Source organism: Sycon ciliatum, chromosome 1 (assembly GCF_964019385.1).
Source record: "Sycon ciliatum chromosome 1, ocSycCili1.1, whole genome shotgun sequence".
Taxonomy (NCBI): Eukaryota; Metazoa; Porifera; class Calcarea; order Leucosolenida; family Sycettidae; genus Sycon; species Sycon ciliatum.
In genome coordinates, this window is record NC_088643.1 from 91779353 (window position 1) to 91799649 (window position 20297).

The 20297-nt window shown below is 46.1% G+C and overlaps 3 protein-coding genes across 3 annotated transcripts; 1 reads left to right on the forward strand and 2 right to left on the reverse strand.

Moving 5' to 3' along the window:
• Positions 1-443: 443 nt before the first annotated feature.
• On the forward strand, positions 444-1518 carry LOC135806462 (prefoldin subunit 2-like). Its single transcript, XM_065320651.1, has one exon. It carries the CDS (start codon positions 584-586, stop codon positions 1022-1024), a length of 441 nt encoding a protein of 146 aa, XP_065176723.1. The 5' UTR covers positions 444-583; the 3' UTR covers positions 1025-1518.
• Positions 1519-3660: 2142 nt separating this feature from the next.
• Positions 3661-11034, reverse strand: LOC135806463 (neutrophil cytosol factor 1-like). Its single transcript, XM_065320652.1, has 4 exons — positions 10037-11034; positions 9235-9332; positions 6413-6679; positions 3661-4660 (listed from the first exon to the last, which is right to left on the reverse strand). The coding sequence occupies exons 1-4, from the start codon at positions 10359-10361 to the stop codon at positions 4352-4354; spliced, it is 999 nt and encodes a 332-aa protein (XP_065176724.1). The 5' UTR covers positions 10362-11034; the 3' UTR covers positions 3661-4351.
• Positions 11035-11848: 814 nt separating this feature from the next.
• Positions 11849-19804, reverse strand: LOC135806464 (116 kDa U5 small nuclear ribonucleoprotein component-like). The gene is made up of 4 exons (XM_065320653.1): positions 18145-19804; positions 17022-17397; positions 14769-14946; positions 11849-12884 (listed from the first exon to the last, which is right to left on the reverse strand). The coding sequence occupies exons 1-4, from the start codon at positions 19720-19722 to the stop codon at positions 12098-12100; spliced, it is 2919 nt and encodes a 972-aa protein (XP_065176725.1). The 5' UTR covers positions 19723-19804; the 3' UTR covers positions 11849-12097.
• Positions 19805-20297: the final 493 nt, after the last annotated feature.

The window sequence follows — 20297 nt, forward strand, 5'->3', positions numbered from 1 at the left end:
GTGTCGACAATGGTTGCAAGAGTAGCTGTACAAATGTACTACATGTATACATGTATTTTAGTACAGTCAGACCTCGCTTATCCGGTCCTCTTTTATCCGGATCCCTCGCCATCCGGAAGAAAATCGCTGGTTACCGATTTACAACATATGCCATGCATACATACAGTATGTTTGTTCGATTATCCGGTTCCCTCGTCTATCCGGATATTTTTGTGGAAAACGGATGTGTGCGGTTATGCGAGGTCTGACTGTATAATGGAAACCTGTTTTCAATTTTTCATTAATTATTATTTTTTACTCGTGATATTACTGTATAATAATAATTATTGTAGTATTTTTTTACAACTGTCTAGATCTGTGATCCCATGGCAACGGATCAACACAAGGAAAATTATTTGTTTTGCTAACATAATCGCGATTTTTGCGGAAGTTATCGATGGATATATCGCGATATGCGAGAGCTTGTGTAAGTTTTGAGAGATTTCGTTTGTTTCCTGGCAAGCCAAGAAAGCAAGAGGATTTGTATTGAGGAGGATAACTCACGGTTTGTTAGTTGTATGCTCTATTCTAATCATACTTAGTTATGGCGAGTAAAGCAGCCAAGAAGCCTTCGATGGACGATCAAAAGCGGATTGTATCTGAATTTAACCAGTTACGCCAAAAGCAAAGGGATATGGCTGACAAAACATCAGAAATGGAGATGGAGCTTCAGGAACATCGACTGGTGATTGATACACTCAAGGATATGGAAGACACAAGGAAGTGTTTCAGAATAGTCGGTGGAGTTCTTACTGAGAGAACCGTTGGAGACGTGCTTCCAGCACTTCGCAAGAACGAAGGCAACTTAGTTGACTTGATCAAGAGTTTGAAAGGTCAGATCGAAGAAAGAGGCAGGGAGTTAACCACTTTCCGTGAAAAGCACAATATCCAGTTCCAGGGTGCTGGATCTGAGGATAATAGCAAATCTAAAGATGATGATGAGGAGAGTGCTGCCAAGCCGAGTGCCGGAGTCCTGGTAGCGTGATGTTCTAGTGCTGAGTGAATGGATATGAATGGATATCGCAAGTGTATCTACAGAGCTGCCCTAGCATTCCTTGTCACTAGCTCCGTGCCACATCATCATGGTCACAAGCAGAGATAGTGACCTGATGAGTGGCCGTCGTGTGTCTTGATGCCCGGGAGATAATGAAGTGTGTGTTGGTGAGGAAGCTACGTTCTCTTCCCAGTGTTCTCCAGTAAACGGGTGCTGTTTTCACATGTGAGTGCTGGAATGTCATTCATGTTGCCCACAGCACATGCTCCATCTTCCTGTGTTCAGAGGAACTTGATCATGGATGACTTGCTTGGAATGACATGTTTTGAATCTCAGAATGTATGAGATGCTTATTTTCCAGTAGGTTTCATGACAAGTGAAACGGTGCAAATTTTGCATTCCCTTTTTAAATTTTGAGCAAGCCTCTTCAGTCTTCTGAATTCTTCATTTGGGTTGGAACTTTCAAATGTCTTCAGATCCTTGGACGAATTATGGCTAAAGTGCCATGCATGCTTCATACCAGTGTGTGTGCATGCGTGTGTGTGTGTGTGTGTGTGTGTGTGTGTGTGTGTGTGTGTGTGTGTGTGTGTGTGTGTGTTGCATATGTAGTGTAAAAAGAATGATCGAGAGGCTAGTGGTGGCTACAGCTATGCTATGCACCAACTCCCGACAGCTGGCTGCTTTGATTTTGTTAGGTCACGTAGTCATTAGTGGATCTCAGACTGGGGCTATGATGATGCATGTAGACTAACTGTGGCCATGTATTACTAGTACAGTATAGACTTTATAGTCACGTTATTACGTACATGTGTGTAGCAAAATTTATACTTTGAAGTAGTTTTTGTTCTGACACAGTTCTATGAAAGCGCGGTGCAGTGTTTCCCAGACCTAAAGGCTAAACTCCTTCCAACTACCATGTTCACGTAAGTACGTTGTGTTACTATTGTAAGCGTGCTACATAGACAACTTCTTCAGATTTCTTGTTCGTGTCATCACTTCATCCTTCGACACCAAGCACTTTTCCGCAACCGTGGGCATCAATCTTACTTAGTTAGATCGTACCACACCATCATGTAGATGAGTTGTCGCTTCTAGCCTAGGCAATTGTCGCTGACTGCATTGTAACTGTGCATATGTTTTGATGGATACATGATGCAAGCACTCTACAGTAGGGCTCAAATGGTCACGGTTTTACCCCTAACGGTTAACTGCTAAGCTAACGGTCAGTTTAACGGTTATAACCTATAAGCCATGGCAATCCTGCGGCCTCTTTTTTAACCGTATATTTGACTATACTTATTCAACAAATGTACCCTATTCAGTACAACGCACACATGTACATTCTCTTGCATGCTCATTCATACATACTCTCACACCAAGAGACCAGAAAGAATATATGACCGAGTTGACAGCCCAGAAATTGCGTACGCGTGCGACAGCCTGCGAAAGTGCATACTTTGCAACGACCTGATACTGAAAACTTGAAAGTTTATCGGGTGTTAGCGGCCGTCGTGAGTTCCCTTCGGGAACGGATACGATAATTTCCTTTTTTTTTTTTTACCGGTACATGTAACATGACTTTCTAAGAGTTAGTGGTCTGCGCGGGTGTGATCTGATCATTTGCCAGATGTTAACTCACCATAGGCTGGCTGCTACATCTGCTTCTACTTAGACCAGCTGCTTGTGCTTGGTCATCCATTCCCACCCTGTAAACAACCTCACGTGGGAACCCTGGTTGTGTCAGGTGCTTGGAAAAGAGTCCCTTGTTCTCCATTGCAAATCCACTTTTTGAACTTGTCCAATCAATCCTTGTACCCATGCCTATGCACCACATGTAGTAACGTTACTACTTCGAAGTACACTCTACTAGTCTTCGCTTCCAACGTCCCACTCACTATCATCCAGTTCCTTCCGGTTATAGCAAGCGCTCCGAGTACACAGTACTGTAAAATCGCAGGCAATCGCCGACCTGTGACAGCATTTTGTATGAGAACATCATCTGGACAGTTTCACAACTTCCACTGTTTGATGGTCTACTGGTAGGCTAAGATTGTGTAGGCGATAGCATCACATTCTTTCCTATAGAAATACCATGAGCACTAGTGTGGGTGCTCATCTGCTGTTTTATCATACTTACATATGCAGTAGTACACTGTATGTGTGGATGTGTAGTTGGTAAGGACAGGTGGCTCCCAACGTGAGTGAAGATTATCCCCCTCCCCAGGAGACCAATCTGGGATTGAGTACTAGTACCTGACTTCGGTTGGGGAGGCAAAGGAGACGCGCGCGCGCGAGAGAGAGAGACAGAGAGTGAGAGGATATGTGCACTGCCCTCAATATGTCGAGCTCATTGAAACAGGAGGTCTCTAACACCTACGGTCAGACTTGACTATGGGTTACTGTGAAACTGGGAATTTTCGGTGGTGTAATATTTTCGGTATTTCCCAAAAATCAACAGTTCGGTAACACGAAAATGTCGGTAAATCAGTTGTCCGTACTGCAGTCGGCATGCTTGTACGAAAATTACCCACCGAAATGTTCCGGTTTTACAGTACCCTAAGGGCCTTTCCCGCACGCATCCACATGCCCCCCCCCCCCCCCCCCCACACACACACAATAGCCACATGGCCCGGTCACACGCCCATGCTTAGCTTCTTCAGCATGTAAAACACAGTGTGATCACGTGGCAGATTGTCTCATTCCACGCCGATCAGCTCTGGTAGGATGCAATGTGTGTTTTGGCAATCGCAGACAACCTGCAGAAACTCCTCGCAATCATCGTTCCATATGCAAATGTATGCAGTGGTACATCAGTGCTAGTACCCAGAAAGCCCTGTCACACATACTATACTGTCTCTGACCAATACTGTTTAGGTTCGACTAAGAATAGAATACTCATACCATGTTTCATGAGAGATGACACTGACTAATCTGAAATAAGCAAAACGGAAATAGTAATCTACCCAATACTGGGAATATATAAACTATGCTGCATCAGCACTTGGAATCTAGCTGTGAAGGAAAGAAGTGTCCAGCACTCCTGCTGCAGTAACCATGGTAACCATCGCCAGTAGACATCCCCAGTGTAAATGTAAAGGCACGTCCAGCGCAGCCGACATTCACACTGTGTGTATGCAAGTTTTATGGACCACTTGAGTATAGACAGTTATAGTACTACGTACTTTGCCAGTGGCATGCTTGAGTGGCTCTCACTCTCCTCATGGTGGCACTCACTCAGAGATACATGTATACTGATGGCAATGTTGAATGTTCTCCCAAAGAGTGCCCTTGTTGGTCACCTGATAGTGGCTTTATACTTTAGTCATCCTTCTCAGTAGTAGCATTATCTTCTGTACTTGCTTCAAGCGTCTCGTCCTTTTTCTCAGTCGACACCTCATCAGTGCTAGGCTCTCCTGTCATCGTCGTAGGTTCATCTCTTGTTGAACTTGCCACAGCAGCATCATCATCCTGGTTTTCTTGGTTGTCAGTAGTTGATTCCTCCGCCCTGTCCTCCTCCTCCGTAGCTTCAGATCCCTGGTTGGGGTCAGGCTCAGGCTCTGTATTGGCATCCTCCGTGGGAGTCGCCGGATTCTCTGGACTTTCAACCCGACCTTCGTTTACAAAGACCTTGATCCAGAAATTTATACAACAACAACAACAGGACACAGTCAGTTAGCATGTGTACATGCGTGGCCGATGGAAGATGGCTGTTCCTGACCTTCGGTACAGCAACCGGTAAACTACCGCCGTGTAGCGGAACTAGTATTTGTATGTCTTATTATATCAGTAGTTGCATGAAACAAATCGCGGTGTTGCAGCTTGCAGCTCTACTCGATACCAGTTCACAGTAACAGTACTTACCTATCAAGGGCGTCGGAAGGTATTTTAAGGTGGTACGGTCAGCCACATGACATAGTACATGGGGTTGGGGAGGCACCTTTGAACATTTTCGAAATTTGGCCCCAAAACAGCGCTTTTATTGATTCACAGGGTACCCGGGATGAGGAGTGGTACGGGCAATACTGTAGTGACCGGAGTGTGTCCGACGCCCCTGCCTGTGTGCCTGAGACCAGTTCCACATTTCGGTGAGCAGCACTGTAGAGTGCTTAGTGATCTTGTCACTCTATCTGGGCCCTAGTTGGCGGGGAAATGATCATATCCGCTACAAGGCACATTGTTTGCAGCTGCGCTCAGTGCAACAATCAGTAGCATTGAGTACAACACACGGAAAACTTGCTCACCCAATCCCTTCTCTACGCGCGTATATGATCACCTCTCACACCTGGAAGTGTTGCGGAAATGTTTTACTAAAATGCTGCTCAGTGAAATCTGATCAAGCGAGTAAGTGTCACACCGGGCAGCGCTATGCAGCCCTGGACTGGTGAACACTGGGATGTGAACAGCAAACTCGGACCCAGTGAGTGCGTTCGATTATGCACGCGAATTGATTCTGGATTCATGAATCGATTCGCGCTGTTCACATCACCCCATGTGAATAGGGTGAATGGATTGCTCCGACATGGAAATCGAGTGACTTGAATGCATGCGAATCGATTCAAGTGCATAATCGAACCCAGCCACTGATTTGAGTTTCATTGAGCAGCAGTGTAATAATCCCTGCTAATACACAGCCTTGGGGCGCATCCCTCAGGTTCTTTTGACCGATACTAGTAAGGGGCCGTCCGTATACATCAAACTTTTTCACCAAATTATATTTTTTTATTTTAGTTTAGACCCCCCCCCCTTCAGAACGTAAAAAATGTTGACACATACACACATATTACACAACAAATGTCGCAAATGTGTCACTGCTCCTACGGGCACGTACATTGTCAGTATCAGTGTTTTCTGAAACGATAATTGGTCAACCCCCTCCCACCCCATAACGAAATTATTTCGTTTTGTGAAAAAAGTTCGATATTTATGGACGACCTCTACTAAGCATTCAATTTTAGATAGCCAATTACCCAAAAGTGGGAGTCCCAAAGCAGCAATCCCAACAAAAGTGGCATTTCCTCCATCAATACAATGTACTGCGGCATGTCCTCTGTCAGTAGTGCAATACTTGTTGTAGCAACTTACTCAATATACTACAGCATATGTACAGTGTTGCCCCGGCAATGAAATGTGATCAAACAAGTCAATGCCACGCTGGACGCTGGGCAGCCCTAGACCGAACACTGGAATGTTCACTTGTGCAGGGCGCAAAGCTGAACAACTTGATCGTATTTCATAGGGCAGTACTATAATCATTCCTGCAGAGTACATCTTTTCCCGCGAATTTTATTATTATTATTATCATTATAGTACTTCTTAGGAAGTATAAAGATTGTTGTACACATATGCACTCTAAACGATAATATACTGTCCGGTCTGTACCTCAGCAACGGTAGAGCTAACTTGATGCGCAGAAGGCTCTTCTGGCGCTGTATTCACCATGTTCACTGTCAATCCTTCGATGGAAACTGCAGCAGCAGCAGCAGCTGCTGGTTCTACATCGCCGTTTGCTGTGGCACCATTCTTGGGATCGGTGACATCATTGGTGGGCTCCGACGGTTGGTCCGCCATTTCTGTCAATTCTTTCTTATAAGTAGGATCACTTTCTTTTATACGGAAGAAGTCCACTACAAACTCAGAGCGTGAAACCTGCAGGACCATTCACATCAAAGAGAGCATGCACAGACATCTAGCAGCATAACTAATGAGAAAGACGATGACATGGATGCTAGTAGCACTCTTACTGTGAGGTCATGAATAAGATCCGAGTAATGTATAATAAGAATCACCAAGAGTCAATAAGAAGCCATGGTAATGGACTGTCTATGGTGTAACGGAATCACAGCCATTCTGGCGTTGTTGATTGCATAGAAACCGCACTATATTATAGTATCATTACCGTACTTCCTTCCTTGAATAATAGACCGTCCATGCAAGCTGCATGTCTCATGTAGAGCCGCTATCCACGCTCCCGTTTTGGTGCTGCATGCAGCCACGTTTAGCGTATTGCTATAATGCGCATGCACAAGAGGATCAGTCTTGAACTGACCGGATGTACCTCATGACTTTTCGCGTCCATTCTTGGCAGTGCTCGTCAGTTTTCTCTTTTATCGCAATGTCTCCATAATATTATTTGAGCAACGAATCAGTAATCCAGAAAAGGGCAGCGTTCTGATGTGGTGACATGTGGGTGAACCTGGTGTTGTGAATCTCACAATCCCACGAATTTCGCGTACATATTTTGCATTGTTTTATGGCGACATTTGGCTCACCCGACTTCACTTTTGGGTCAATTTTACATACTGACGTGCATGCTCCGTTTTTGGGGGCTCAGTCGGCATTAGGAGACTATCCGAGCATCGGAGCATTATGGAGCATTAGAAAGGAACAAGACGAGCATTATGTGAGGTTTGAGCGACATAAAAAGATGCATTGTCAATAATGTCGGGAAATCTCAGGTTTTGGCAATAATCGGCTATAGCCACGAGGTGCAACGCCATATTGTACCGGCACATGACTTTGTGATTGTGTACACACGTAACACCTTTAGCACTAATGCTACATTTGCTTGACTACATAATGCCATTGCTACATTGAAGTCTTTATGTAGCAATGTACAATGTTGTAGTCAGGTAAATGTACAGGTGATGTCGCATGCCCAACGTTGCAACTGAGGCTGTTACACAAAATCCGTAACGATGATTTACGAGAAGTAGAAATCATGGAGAGCCATGGAGAAGACTTGACGTAGATCTACGCGAAGCGAGTATCAAACAGATGAAGAGGAGTTTTCCTGTTATGCCATAGGCTTTGGCCATGGCATCTCTAGCAGGGAGTCGTATATCTCTAGCGATACTGAACACTGATCCATTGATACATTTGGACCTGGATGATGGAGCGGCTATACCGTAAACAGAAAGAGCATGTTCCAAATAACTGCCTTTGCCGAGTCCAGCTCAGCAGGCTCGAAAAGAACTACTAACTGTAGAATTTCTCATGGGAAGCACGTACCGTTTGTCGTAGACGGTTGTAATCGGCAAGGCCTACAGTCTAATGCTATCAGAAAGAAGAGCATTGTGGTCAACCATTTGTCTCCGCGCAACCTCAGGAGAAGAAGACAGCGCAGGCAGAGGATGTAGAGCGGCAAAATAACGTCTGACCACATGTTTTCTGGATTTCCGCAAATGGGAGGGATCTCGATCTGAGATCGTCTCTCAGGAACCGTGAGCTGTTTCAGACGAAGACAATATTCACAGAGTGGAAGCAGTGACAGCTTGTCTGCAGGCAAGAATACTATTTGCTAAGATAAACTTCATCTCAGTGATCACCTGTAATAATGGTTTCACCTCTCACTACATGGATACGTAAGGGAAAAGATTTGATACGCCCACTATTCAGCCACAGCCCTGCATCAAAGTTGCAATGGAGAGCTGCCAATGGAGACGCGATCCGTTTTATAGTGCTAAGAAGTAATGGAGCTCGTAAGAGATTTTGCAGCAGCGTCAGAGGCAGATCGACTATAATGCATCCTTTCCTGGAAGTATGACAATGTGCAGCATTTCTTCCATTTTTGTTCCAAACCAAGAGCATTATAGCCCTTGCTGAAGCATTATAATCAGCATCATATGGTAGTTTTTGGAGCATTATGATTAGCATTATACGAACATTTTCGGAGCATTATCCGCTGGACTCTACCGTCCGGGGTTACCAATAGTTTTTGCAGAACGAAAAGTTTTAGTATTTTTCAGCACCCACCCACCCACCTACCTTTTCTGCATGTAAAACGAATTCCAATAAAATATTGATGTCAATTTTCGACATCCAGAAGTAACTGGGCATTCTCCATCTGCGTTCAATAATTATTTTCAAAACGAAACTCCTTCAAACCCACCCACCCCCAAACGCAAACTTTTCGTTTTGAAAATACTATTGGTAACCTTGGACGGCCCCTTAGTCCAGGGCACACTTACTTGTCGCCACACCTGCCGGGGGATCAGTGAAGAGTCACTTACAGTATACTAGTAAACATACCGGCAGATGTACATGTGCATCACATAACCTAGTGACTGTTTGCTGTGTGGTAGGTGCTGGCAGTCCAATCTCTCGTATAATTAGCCCACTCTACGTATATAGCAGCATTGGTTAATTAATCATATGTTGGTCTTGTTCGACTCTTGGCATGCCGCAGATATAGCGTTTCTAACCTTTTCTGGTAGCTTCACCATCTTCTGAACCCATTCGGCAATCTGCGGCTCGCGCTGTGATGCAAGCTTGGCATCACTACGTGTAAATAGCTTCTTACCTGAGTAAACAAATTAGCACAATAAGGAAGAGTCCACAGTGATGTCAGTGCCGGGGGAGTTGGACGAAGCAAATCAATAGTCAAGAAGAGTATAATTATGCAAGTTTTAACATGCCCCAGTAAACAGTAGTGGGCATTGTACTCAGTAGCACACCGGCATGACTGTATGCGGCATGCAGAGCCGGATCGTGGATATTCTGACTGATTGTGCACTCTGTACCATGGCTCTACAGCTCTACCAACGGAGAACGGTTGTATCACGAACAGCACTTTGTGGGGTGTCTGCACCTTTCAGTGACCTTGGGCCTGGCTGTCATTTACGTGCCTTGAGATATCTAACCCTGGCATGGTACTTGTTCAATGATTATGTACTGGCTGGCCAATGAAATCATGAAGGCAACTTGATACTAAATCAGTTACTTACTTTCACTGGCCAGCAATCTAAATCATGATTGTATTGCGTGCGCAATGAATGCAAGGTCATGATATAGATAGCCATGTGGGCCAGCGTGTATCATCCCCCCCTCCCCCCCCCCCCCGGCCAAACTGGGACCGTTTCGCATATTGATCTGCACAGCAAAGTGCTCGAGCGTGCAAACGCTCAGCCTCCAGTACCCATCGAAAAGACGAAATCTCATTCATTGATGTTCAACTAATTACTTCAATGACAATGTTGACTCTCGACTCTAGATTGTCCAGCTTACCGGGCAAGTATGGGATGATTCGCTTTCTGTAACCATCCTTGTCTGCTTTCTCTCCGGCTGCCTCAGGAAACTTTCGAAGCAGGTCAACTTGAAACATGAAGATCGTATTGTAACTTCTCCATACTGTCGTTGTTTTCCCATCGGACCAAGTAACAAACACAACGTACGAGTAGCGAGTCTTCTTCTTTTTCTTCTCGAACACTTGATAGTCGATGATTCCGGACACCTGCGCATCCGTAACGAACACATCAGCGAGCTTCAGGTCGGCGTTTCTTTTCAGCGTTGTCACATTTTCTGCCGGCCCCTCGGGATTGGCAGAAGCCATAGCGGCAAGCGCAAACCAAGCTCTTCACCAATGGCAATGATTTCAGGCTATTGGCTGTAGCTTGGACCAGTGGACGGAAAGGACTGCGACGATCTACGTCGTGTCAGAGCAGCAACAACTGCAAACAACTAATTTCATTCAGAATCAACCCTACTACAGAATCATGTTTTCAGTTGCCTAATTAAACTTCTTCACAGAGCTGTTTGTGTTGACTGAGAATGAAGCGAAGTAGGCGGTGAGGCTTGGAAAGTGCGCGCATCATGTCAGTTGGTTGGTTCGAGAGATGCTCTTGAAGAAGAAGCTGTGATCAGTCCACGAACGAGAAACCTGACACCTATTCGATCCTGTCACTTTGACTTGGCGTGAATGATTTTGACTTTTGAGTTGTGAGGAAGGCCGCTACTGAGCGGGCCAGTACCAGCTGTGCCGTGCAGTACAAGTACATGATTGTGGAGTATTCTAACAGTCATGAAGTCGTTTTGTTTTCCCTACAACTAACTGTTACTTGAACTAGGTAGGATGGCAGAGCTAGATTTGAATTAATTTTGATACTGACGCGAGTGACGGTCCGCACTCCAAGTCACGTTCGGATCAAGGTGCAGCAAGTCTTGTAGTCCGGTAGTAGACATGCTCGGTCAACCAGCTAGACGGACCGGTACTAGTACTGATGTAGATAAGACTTATGTAGAGTGGCCTTGCATTGTCATCGTTCAATGGGAGTTTGTAAGGGTTGTCATCGTGGGCTCCACCTTCATTCCACAGAATCCACTACTGTCCTCTTATGAACATGAGAGAATTTGGCGCTACATTTTTTTGTAATTTTGTTGTCTGGTTGTGCCCGGTGGAACTGGAAGGCAGTGTTGGCAGTAGGTAGCCACTATTGCAGTATTGGCAACGCCTGCATTGCTCACGATCCCGGCAGCGTCCGCCAACATTTCGGCATACATGTATGTGCACGCATTACTACAATCATACAAACCCACGCCACACATACATGTACTCAGACTCCCATTGCTGTTGGGCACATGCAATAGATAAAGCCAGCTATGCGCCAAAGCAAGAGCGATTATATTATTGTAGAATGTAGATCTACGGAAAACGCACGTTTGCAATGGAACAATGCTACAGGTTGTTACTCTAGAATTTCATGGCCCATCGGCCGATCATCATACAACAAACATACAACAAACTGTTGTAGTGTATGAATAGGCACAAGGTGCAAGAAGTGTAAGAAGTACATAATCATCAGCCGCACCGCGAGCTTGGCATGTGGCGATGGATTCAGCCTTTCAAAGACTTGACCCATCACCCCATGCCCCTATATTACTCCGAAGTAACAGACCAAAGAGAGAGAGAGAGAGAGAGAGAGAGAGAGAGAGAGAGAGAGAGAGAGAGAGAGAGAGAGAGAGAGAGAGAGAGAGAGAGAGAGAGAGAGAGAGAGAGAGAGAGAGAGAGAGAAAGGAGCCATCACCAACAAAAGACGATCATTTGTTTTCAAGAATTAACGTTACCAGCACGTTCCTCGATCAAACAGAAAAAAACTAATGTACAAGAGCAGAATACAAGAAGAGGTAAAGATAGTTAGGACTGATTTATGCACAAGGTTTGCAGTTGAAACTTAAGAAAACGCTTTGAAAGCAGGTCTCATCTGAGAAGCAGAGCAGAGCAGAGGAACGAAAGAGAGCCGTTACACACAGGCATTCGTGTAAAATATGAGGGGACACAGGATAGAATGCTCAGAGAGCAAATGATAGTGTGACATCCTGTCGTGCCAACTCAAGCAACATAGGATCGTCAAAGAACTTGCTGATGCTGACATCCTCGCTGAGACCCTTCCTCCGTCTTGTCTTGATCATGAAGTCACGTGCAAGCTTTGGTGCTGGTTGAGGCTCCAGCGGCTGAATGACCAGCGACTTATCCAACGGGTCACCAGGAACAATCTGCCAATGATGGAAGATGGAGACGCAGAAAGCCTGGCCCTGTGTGTGGATGCGGAGGTCAGTTTCGAAGCCGAATGAGTCGATGGTGGGCATGAACGCCTTGATGACGTAGAGCGGTGAGCCAGCAACGGGCGCATCTTGTGTGACATGGCCACGTCGCTTGGCTAGTACAGTGTAGACGGCTGACACACAGTCGGCTGGTGCAATCACTTCAACGAAGTTGTGTGGCTCCATAAGGCGTGGCGCTGCCATCAAGAAAGCTGAGTAGGCAACACGGCGAGCAGTGGGAATGACCTGACCACCGCCACGCTGGATAGGATCATCAGCGATGTGCGCATCAAGAATCTTGAACTTCACATTGCGAATAGGCTCATCGGCAAGTGGACCTTCTCTTGTCGCCCATTGGAAGCCCTGCACGATGGAGTCCTTGACCGAGTTCAGTAAGCTCTTGTCAACTTCAGATGGTAGCGTGTCGTCAACCAAGACGTTGGGACCACACGCCTCCGGACCAAACGCCCAGATACTTCTGGCTGCTAGTAGATCCCAATCGTACTTTGACTGGAAGAATTCACCCAACTTTTTCCTGCAACACAGAATGCGTGCACAGCAAAGATACATGTACATGAATATGACTTTGATCAGAGAAAGCAGCATGAACTTCGAAGTGCATAAACACAGAGTGGAGTCACACAAACGTAGACATGAGAAACAGCGACTGCTCCTTTTGGCCGAGTATCATGACTACTTCGCAGTTGGGACATTCGTTCGCAATGGGCTCGGACTGCACCAACACAGCACAAGACCAGACTAGTCTCAAAGCATGGGCAGTGCATGCATCTAAATCTGAACTTCTGTACTGTACTCATGTCGTACCCTTGCAGTTACACCAGAAACAATAGGGAGGTTCACAGCACAACAGTACACATGTACGCAGCAGTACACAGCCCTATGCAAAACTGGAAAATGAATGCCTAAAAGCGATCTTTACGCTTTGCTGGCATGCCAAGCACATGTACACTACTGGCTGGGATTCGTTTTACCTCCGCAGCACTCGTACGCAGAATCCAGAGGTTGGATTTCAGCTCCCACAACGATACATAAACGAGAGAGCTTGGAAGCTCAGGGCCCTACGCTATGCTTTTTTGCCTTGATGACCTAGACAAAAAGAAGCAGAGAGATGTTAGGCCACACGTTTTTATATCTATGTTTCTCGTCACCCGCGCGCATACGGTTCAGGAGTCTGGAGGAAAAAAAGAAAAAAATGTGCTGCACTGACTGTGCATGTGGGAACCAGCACACTCATGCACATGTACATAATGTGGCCTGGCCAGCGCGACACATGATGCGAGGTCACCAATTATTGTGCGCAATCTAGCTACACATGCACAGATTGTGACAGAAGCTCCTATACCACATACTAGTTGCTAACTCAAGAGTTCATAACCCCCATGAACTCTTGATGCTATTTTGCATGGTGTATTGGTGGATTTTAGTGTGAACACAGGTCTAATAAACTTTTTTTTTTTCGGTAATTTTTTTATTTTTTCCACCTCTCGCATACGTTTTTAGATTTTCAGGTGACGAGAAACATAGAAATAAAAACGTGTGGCCTTATAAATTCTTATAAATTTCTCCTTTTTTGTAAAGACATAACCTGGGATTCGAACCCGCACTATCGCCCTGCATGCATCTCCCGATACACTTCGCATACATACTAATTCTTCCAAGTTGCTTCACGTTATGATCTTGCATTTGAAAGCCCTATTTGAATATGTATTGTGGCCAGCCGTCTTTGATGGTACGGTACGGGACAGGTACGGGACAGGTACGGTCGAGGATAATACGACACCGTCTACCGCCTTGATGACCTAGGCAAAAAAAGCATAAGGATGTTATAATTTTTTCAATTCTCCTATTTTTTAGGCATAACCTGGGATTCGAACCCGCACTATCACCCTACATGCATTCCCCCATACACTTCGCATTCATCCTCATTCTTCCAAGTTACTTCACGTTATGATCTTGCGTTTGAAAGCCCTATTTGAATATTGCGGCCAGCTGCATGTGGCCAGCTGTGTTTGATGCGTTTGAAAGCCCTATTTGAATATTGCGGCCAGCTGTATGTGGCCAGCTGTGTTTGATGGTACGGTACGGGACAGATACGGGATAGCGCCAGGCGTGACACAAACACACAAACAAACAAACACACAAATACCAAATTAAAGCTGTGTGGACCCTGGCTAGCGCCAGACGTTACTGAAGTAACGTCTTCTGCATAGCTACGGGAATAAAAGCTAGTACCCCTAGAAAAGAAAGGTTTGCTCCCCACACCGGAGCTCGCGCTATTCCGCCGACTTCATCGCCGAAGTCGCAACCACTACTTCGTACCCCTAGAAAAACCCATTTATCCACGTCACAAATTAAATGTGCAAGATCTTGCTGACAAGCAATCTGAAAAGCAACACACCTGTTCCAGTTTATGGACACAACCTGATTCTCAATGTCTTCCGCAACACCTTTTTCCAGTGGCTCAGCAATCATCGTCACTTTGTTCTTCTTGTTCGGCGTCTCTGCAAAGCACTTGATGGACGATACTTCCACTACGGTCTCACTGAATGTCACCACCGGATCAGAAACCTTGATTTCTGCATAACAACACCAGCAACATCAGTTACAGTTGCGTATTAGTACCTGATAAGTACAGACAAGTGTACAGGCGGAGAAACAAACCACCAAGTCAGGGATACAAACATACGAGTGAACTCCAGACGGTAGAGAGTACCGTAAAGTACCGTTGATCCACCCCCACGCCATGTCGCTTCCCAGCTGGGTTTTCGGCAGGGGGCGGGAATTAGATCAAGGCTGTCAAGTGCAGTACGATGTACAACAACGTAGAAATTCAGACTCGATGTGCTGGATTGTGCACATTTTCATCCTGGATGGGCAAGTATTGTGTACAGCAGTGCATGTGTCGGTTCAACATCGTATTTTCGTTGTATACGCCGAAGTCGCTTCACAGGTAAAACATCGACAGGGGGCAGGAATTAGAGAGGTGGCGGATCAACGGTACTTTACGGTATATAAACAACATATAAACATCTAGGCACACATAACTTTACAGCTGATAGCGAGGTGAACATTGTGTATGTGCATGAACTGCGCTTACAGCTTGCACCAAGAGTTCATAACCCCCAAGAGTGTGCAACTCCTGATCAGTCCCTGTATGGAAGCCCGCTCGGCGGAATTCCTTCATTGCGTCATTTTTGGTGCAGTGCGATGAGTCACACCGATGAATTCTTCTAAAATTTACAGTCAAACCAGGATGCTTCCCCAGGGTAAACTGCCTAATCTGCGATTCTAGTCTGAGTCTGAGCCTCAAGAAGCAAAAGTGAAACGAAGCACACGATCCTAAAGACAAAACTATTTATTTTTTCGATGCAATGGTGACTCTTCATCGCCTTCTTCTTTCACCAGTGCAGGCAGTCTCTTCAAGAACAATTTCTTCCCCAGGCCATCGGCATATTTCCGGTGCTTTCCTCGACGTATTCTCTCAAGTTCCCGGGAGTCAACCATTTGAAGTCGTCTTCGAAGGAGCATTTTTCGGCTGAGTTGCACAGCTATCAGAATGATTGTCCTCGACGGCAATGCAATATTTTTAACAGCGTCGACGCGTCCTCACTTCTTCCTGTCGCGATGTCCATGGATTCTTGGAGAAAGAGTTTGTTTTTGAGAAAGTACGATACGTCCGAAATGTCTTGAAAAAAGCTTCGAAAAGTCGAGGCTACAGCCTTGAGTTAGGAGCGGTTCAGGGTATAGTTTCCAGAAATCGCAAAGAACCCAAATTTACCTCGGATGACAAGCTGCGCATGACGTAATGTAGGAATTTCGCCGAGCGCTGGGTCTATGCCCGTTGCACACTCTTGGGGGTTATGAACTCTTGCTTGCACCAACCACATACCCCCCCCCCCCCCAGTGTTGGCAACTTCCAAGAATATTATCTGGATCAGCAATATCGTGGATTATAGGATGTCACCTATCCAGTCACCAGCTATCTGTGCAAGTTGGATATCGGACAAGCCAGGAAATGCTAAATTTATGACTTCCTGTTGTCGAAAACAATTTCAGATCGCACATGGGCACGCAGGTCTGTGTTTCGGCAAGTTTCTAGTCGACCGCCACACACACAAACAAGAAGAGAGCTTGTGCTCATGGCCATAGAGTTGCATGCTGTGCTCACATACTGTACTTGGAAATCTCCTCGTGATGAGCACTATCGTAAGCAGTGTACACACACCCACCCATACACACTGCTTGGTCTCGCTTGTGCTTGCGCACCTACTCCCAGCAGAGCACAAATCCATTGGCACATGCTGTAGCAACCATGGCCTGGTCTACACTACACAGCCATGGCTGCAAACGTAGCTATCCTTCCATCTCAGTCAGAGCCCAGAATAGTACAACCGACCGCTACAACTACAACAACTACAACACACACTGAAAGGCGCTGGACCCTGGCCTCTATAAACATACTATGCTAACAAATAGCATGAATAAAGTGCATACTCAAAGAGAGAGAGAGAGAGAGAGAGAGAGAGAGAGAGAGAGAGAGAGAGAGAGAGAGAGAGAGAGAGAGAGAGAGAGAGAGAGAGAGAGAGTACTAGAGGGATACTCAACACAGCTTCACTGAATGCAAGAACACAGCCCGAACATGGAAACTTACCAATCTCGGAGTACATCTTGCGGAGGTCATGCATGACACAATCCATGTACAGTTCTCCTGTACCCAGGACGATGTGTTCGCCAGACTCTTCAACCTTCGTTGTTACCAGCGGGTAGCTCTTGTTGATCATACGCAAGCCATTCAACATCTTGGGCAGCTCGGACGGGTTAACAGGCTCCACTGCAATCTTGACCGTGGATAGCGTGTTGAACCGGAGCGGTCTGAAGATCTCAGCTTCGTCGCTATCTGTGATGCTGGTGATGGTAGCTGTTTTCACAATTGGTGCATCCAGGCCCTCAATTAACACCCAGTTGCCAGCCGGTACACGGTTTACCTCAATGTTGTAGCGAGCTTCATGAATCCACAAGCGGCCAATCTAAACAGAAGCCGACAGGAAATAAATCAAGAAATCAACGTTAATGCAGCATAGTACCAATAAGGATGCAAGACTGGAGCTTGAGTCATGGTATCTAATACATCATATCCAATTAAGCAAGCTCTGTGGTGCCAGATACCAGCAAGAGGCTACAATGCACACAAATGTGAGGCAATCCACACACCACCAGTACGTCACTAAGATCCTTACAAACAATAGAGTATTGCTACACATTACATTCCTAAACACACGCAACTGCGCACACACAACACAGCCATCGTGTATGTCTGCTAAAGGAGAAGTACACAGGTCTGCAGAGTGCCCTGATTGTGCACCTGTCGACATTTTATTGGAGTGACAGTGGTCAAGATCTGAGCGCAACACACACACACACATACACACACATACACACACATACACACACACACAGATAGATACACACACACACACACACACACACACACACACACACACACATGCACAGATAGATACACACCACATACACACACCTCAGACCTCAGACCTGCCCATCGCGGAAGCGATGATAGCGAACAGCTATGTTAGACATAGCAACTTGTGCTAGGATTACAGCACTCAACAGCTTGCAAGGCTGATGAATTGACCGCCACTTTTTTTAGCCTGGTATCCACCATACAGCTGATTGAAGTGACTTTTCTGGCCAGTGAATCCCTATTTTTCCATACACACACACACACACACACACACACACACACACACAATACCAACCTGTGCCACCTTGGAGTCCTCCACATCATCTAGTGAGTAGTTCTCACCGAGAACCCGCACACGCTGTCCGGCGGTTACCGTGCCACTGAAGACACGGCCAAACGCATGGAAAGTGGTAGCGTCGTTTGAAGGATACATCTTGGTCGTGTGCAGCATCAGCATACCATCTTGATCACAGCCAGACATGTCCTTAGCAAACTCACTGTCAGCCGGACCAGTGTAGACATTGGTCACTTTGGACTCGGCATTGCCAACTGGCGATGGCACATGGCTGACAATCATGTCAACAAAGGCGTTCGCATCGCCGAAGAACTCCATGCAGACGCGTCGCAGCAGGGGGCGGATGTTCATCCTCATCTCCTGCTTACTTAGACGGATTCCTAATTCGTCCAAGACGCGTGGCAGAGTAGAATCAACGTCGCCCACCACCTGAGCGAGAATCTTATACAACGGTTCCAAGATGAACTCCACAAAGCTACGCAGCGATGAAGCAGACAGCTGTTTCTTGCTGAAAGTGCGCTTTGATGGGTTGAAGTAGATATCTCCCCAAAGGCGACTAGCAAGTTCCTTCGCGTTGAAAGCATTACCATGCGAGTCGGAGTAGATTTTGGCAAACGAGTGAAGCGTGAAGCAGAAGCGAAACTTCGAGCTTGCAAACAGCACATTACCGAGTAGAGGTGACAATACTGATGCCTCGCCACCACCAAACGTTTGGATCAAGGAATTCGTTTCATCAACGATCTGCCTCAACTTGAAGTAGGCGTCTGTTGGCGGCAGTTTCAGTTCCAGCACTAACCGATCGATCTTATTGATGCAGAGAGTAATCGGTAGCTGTTCCTGAACTGCATGGCGGATCAACTCCTGTGAGTTCAGCATGAGGCCTTCGTGTGCATCAACAAATAGCACAACACCATCACAAAGACGCATTCCTGCCGTGACCTCATCCGAGAAATTGACATGGCCGGGCGTGTCGAACAAGTTGACCAGATACGATTTGTCCTGTGAATCCTGCAACAGCAATGACACCGGAGTACTCTTGATGCTCAGGCCACGCTCCTGCTCAGTAAACAGTAAGTCAGTGTACCGCAGATCACGACCCTCGATCGCTCCCATTTCTGGGTGAGTATTTTCAATCAACATGTCTGCAAACGATGTCTTTCCATGATGAAGATGGCCCACTAGTGCTACATTACGAATGAGGTCGGGATTGTCCATCATGTCAGCTAAGTATTCAATCTCATAGGTTGTGGCTGGTAGTTCTTGCTCCAACAGCGAAAACTTCTTCTTGATTACTGGTGCAATGATGGGCTCTGATAGAGGCTGGGCATCTTCCTCGTGCACAATAGCTTCCACCTCAGAGCCATACACTTCTTCTGCGGTTTGGTAGTATTTTTTATCCTCGTGCAGGACAATTTGCATGTGGGAAGGCTCATTGCCCTCCTCATCATCATCCATAGCTTCCTCTCCCTCGCCAGCGACAGCATCCTGGCCGCCAGTATCAATCTCTTCTTCGCTATCATCGCTGTCCAGTTCGGGACCGATGTAGGTCCCAAACTCATCATATAGCTCCGTATCCATGCTTTTTACTTCACCATAACCAAAATTAAAAACCTCAGCTCAAAGTTGAACTATGCTGCATGTGTTGATTATTGAACTGCGCCGAAACGAAAAACTTGAAATGGTCAAGGAAAAAATGTTTTCGAACGTTCACGAAAATATTTTCGCAGTTTTCACAGCGCCATTTTTGTTCGAGTCTGCGCAATGTGACATCATGCATATTTTTTACAGCTCGAAAGACGTCATGCGTCAGATCAGTGCATGGTGTAAGCTACATGTAGCTATGCATGCATGAGATCAGTTCATGAGATCTGACTGAGAGATCGTGACGTAACTAACTTGTCGTAAGAAGGCCAAGCAAGAGGGAACTCCCCTTCGTGTGTAAAGTGTACCATGGACCATGGTGGACTTAGTACTAGGGAGGTTTAGTTCCCACGTAACGGAAACGCGTACGTGGGTGATCCACGTAAAGTGGATGAAGGGCACGCACCCACGTTGCAATGTTGTGTTTAGTCACACGGAACCAGGGAGTAGTACAATACCGGGAGGTGACACGGCCACACATTCAGGCGGGCGAGCTTTGCCTCAGGTCACTT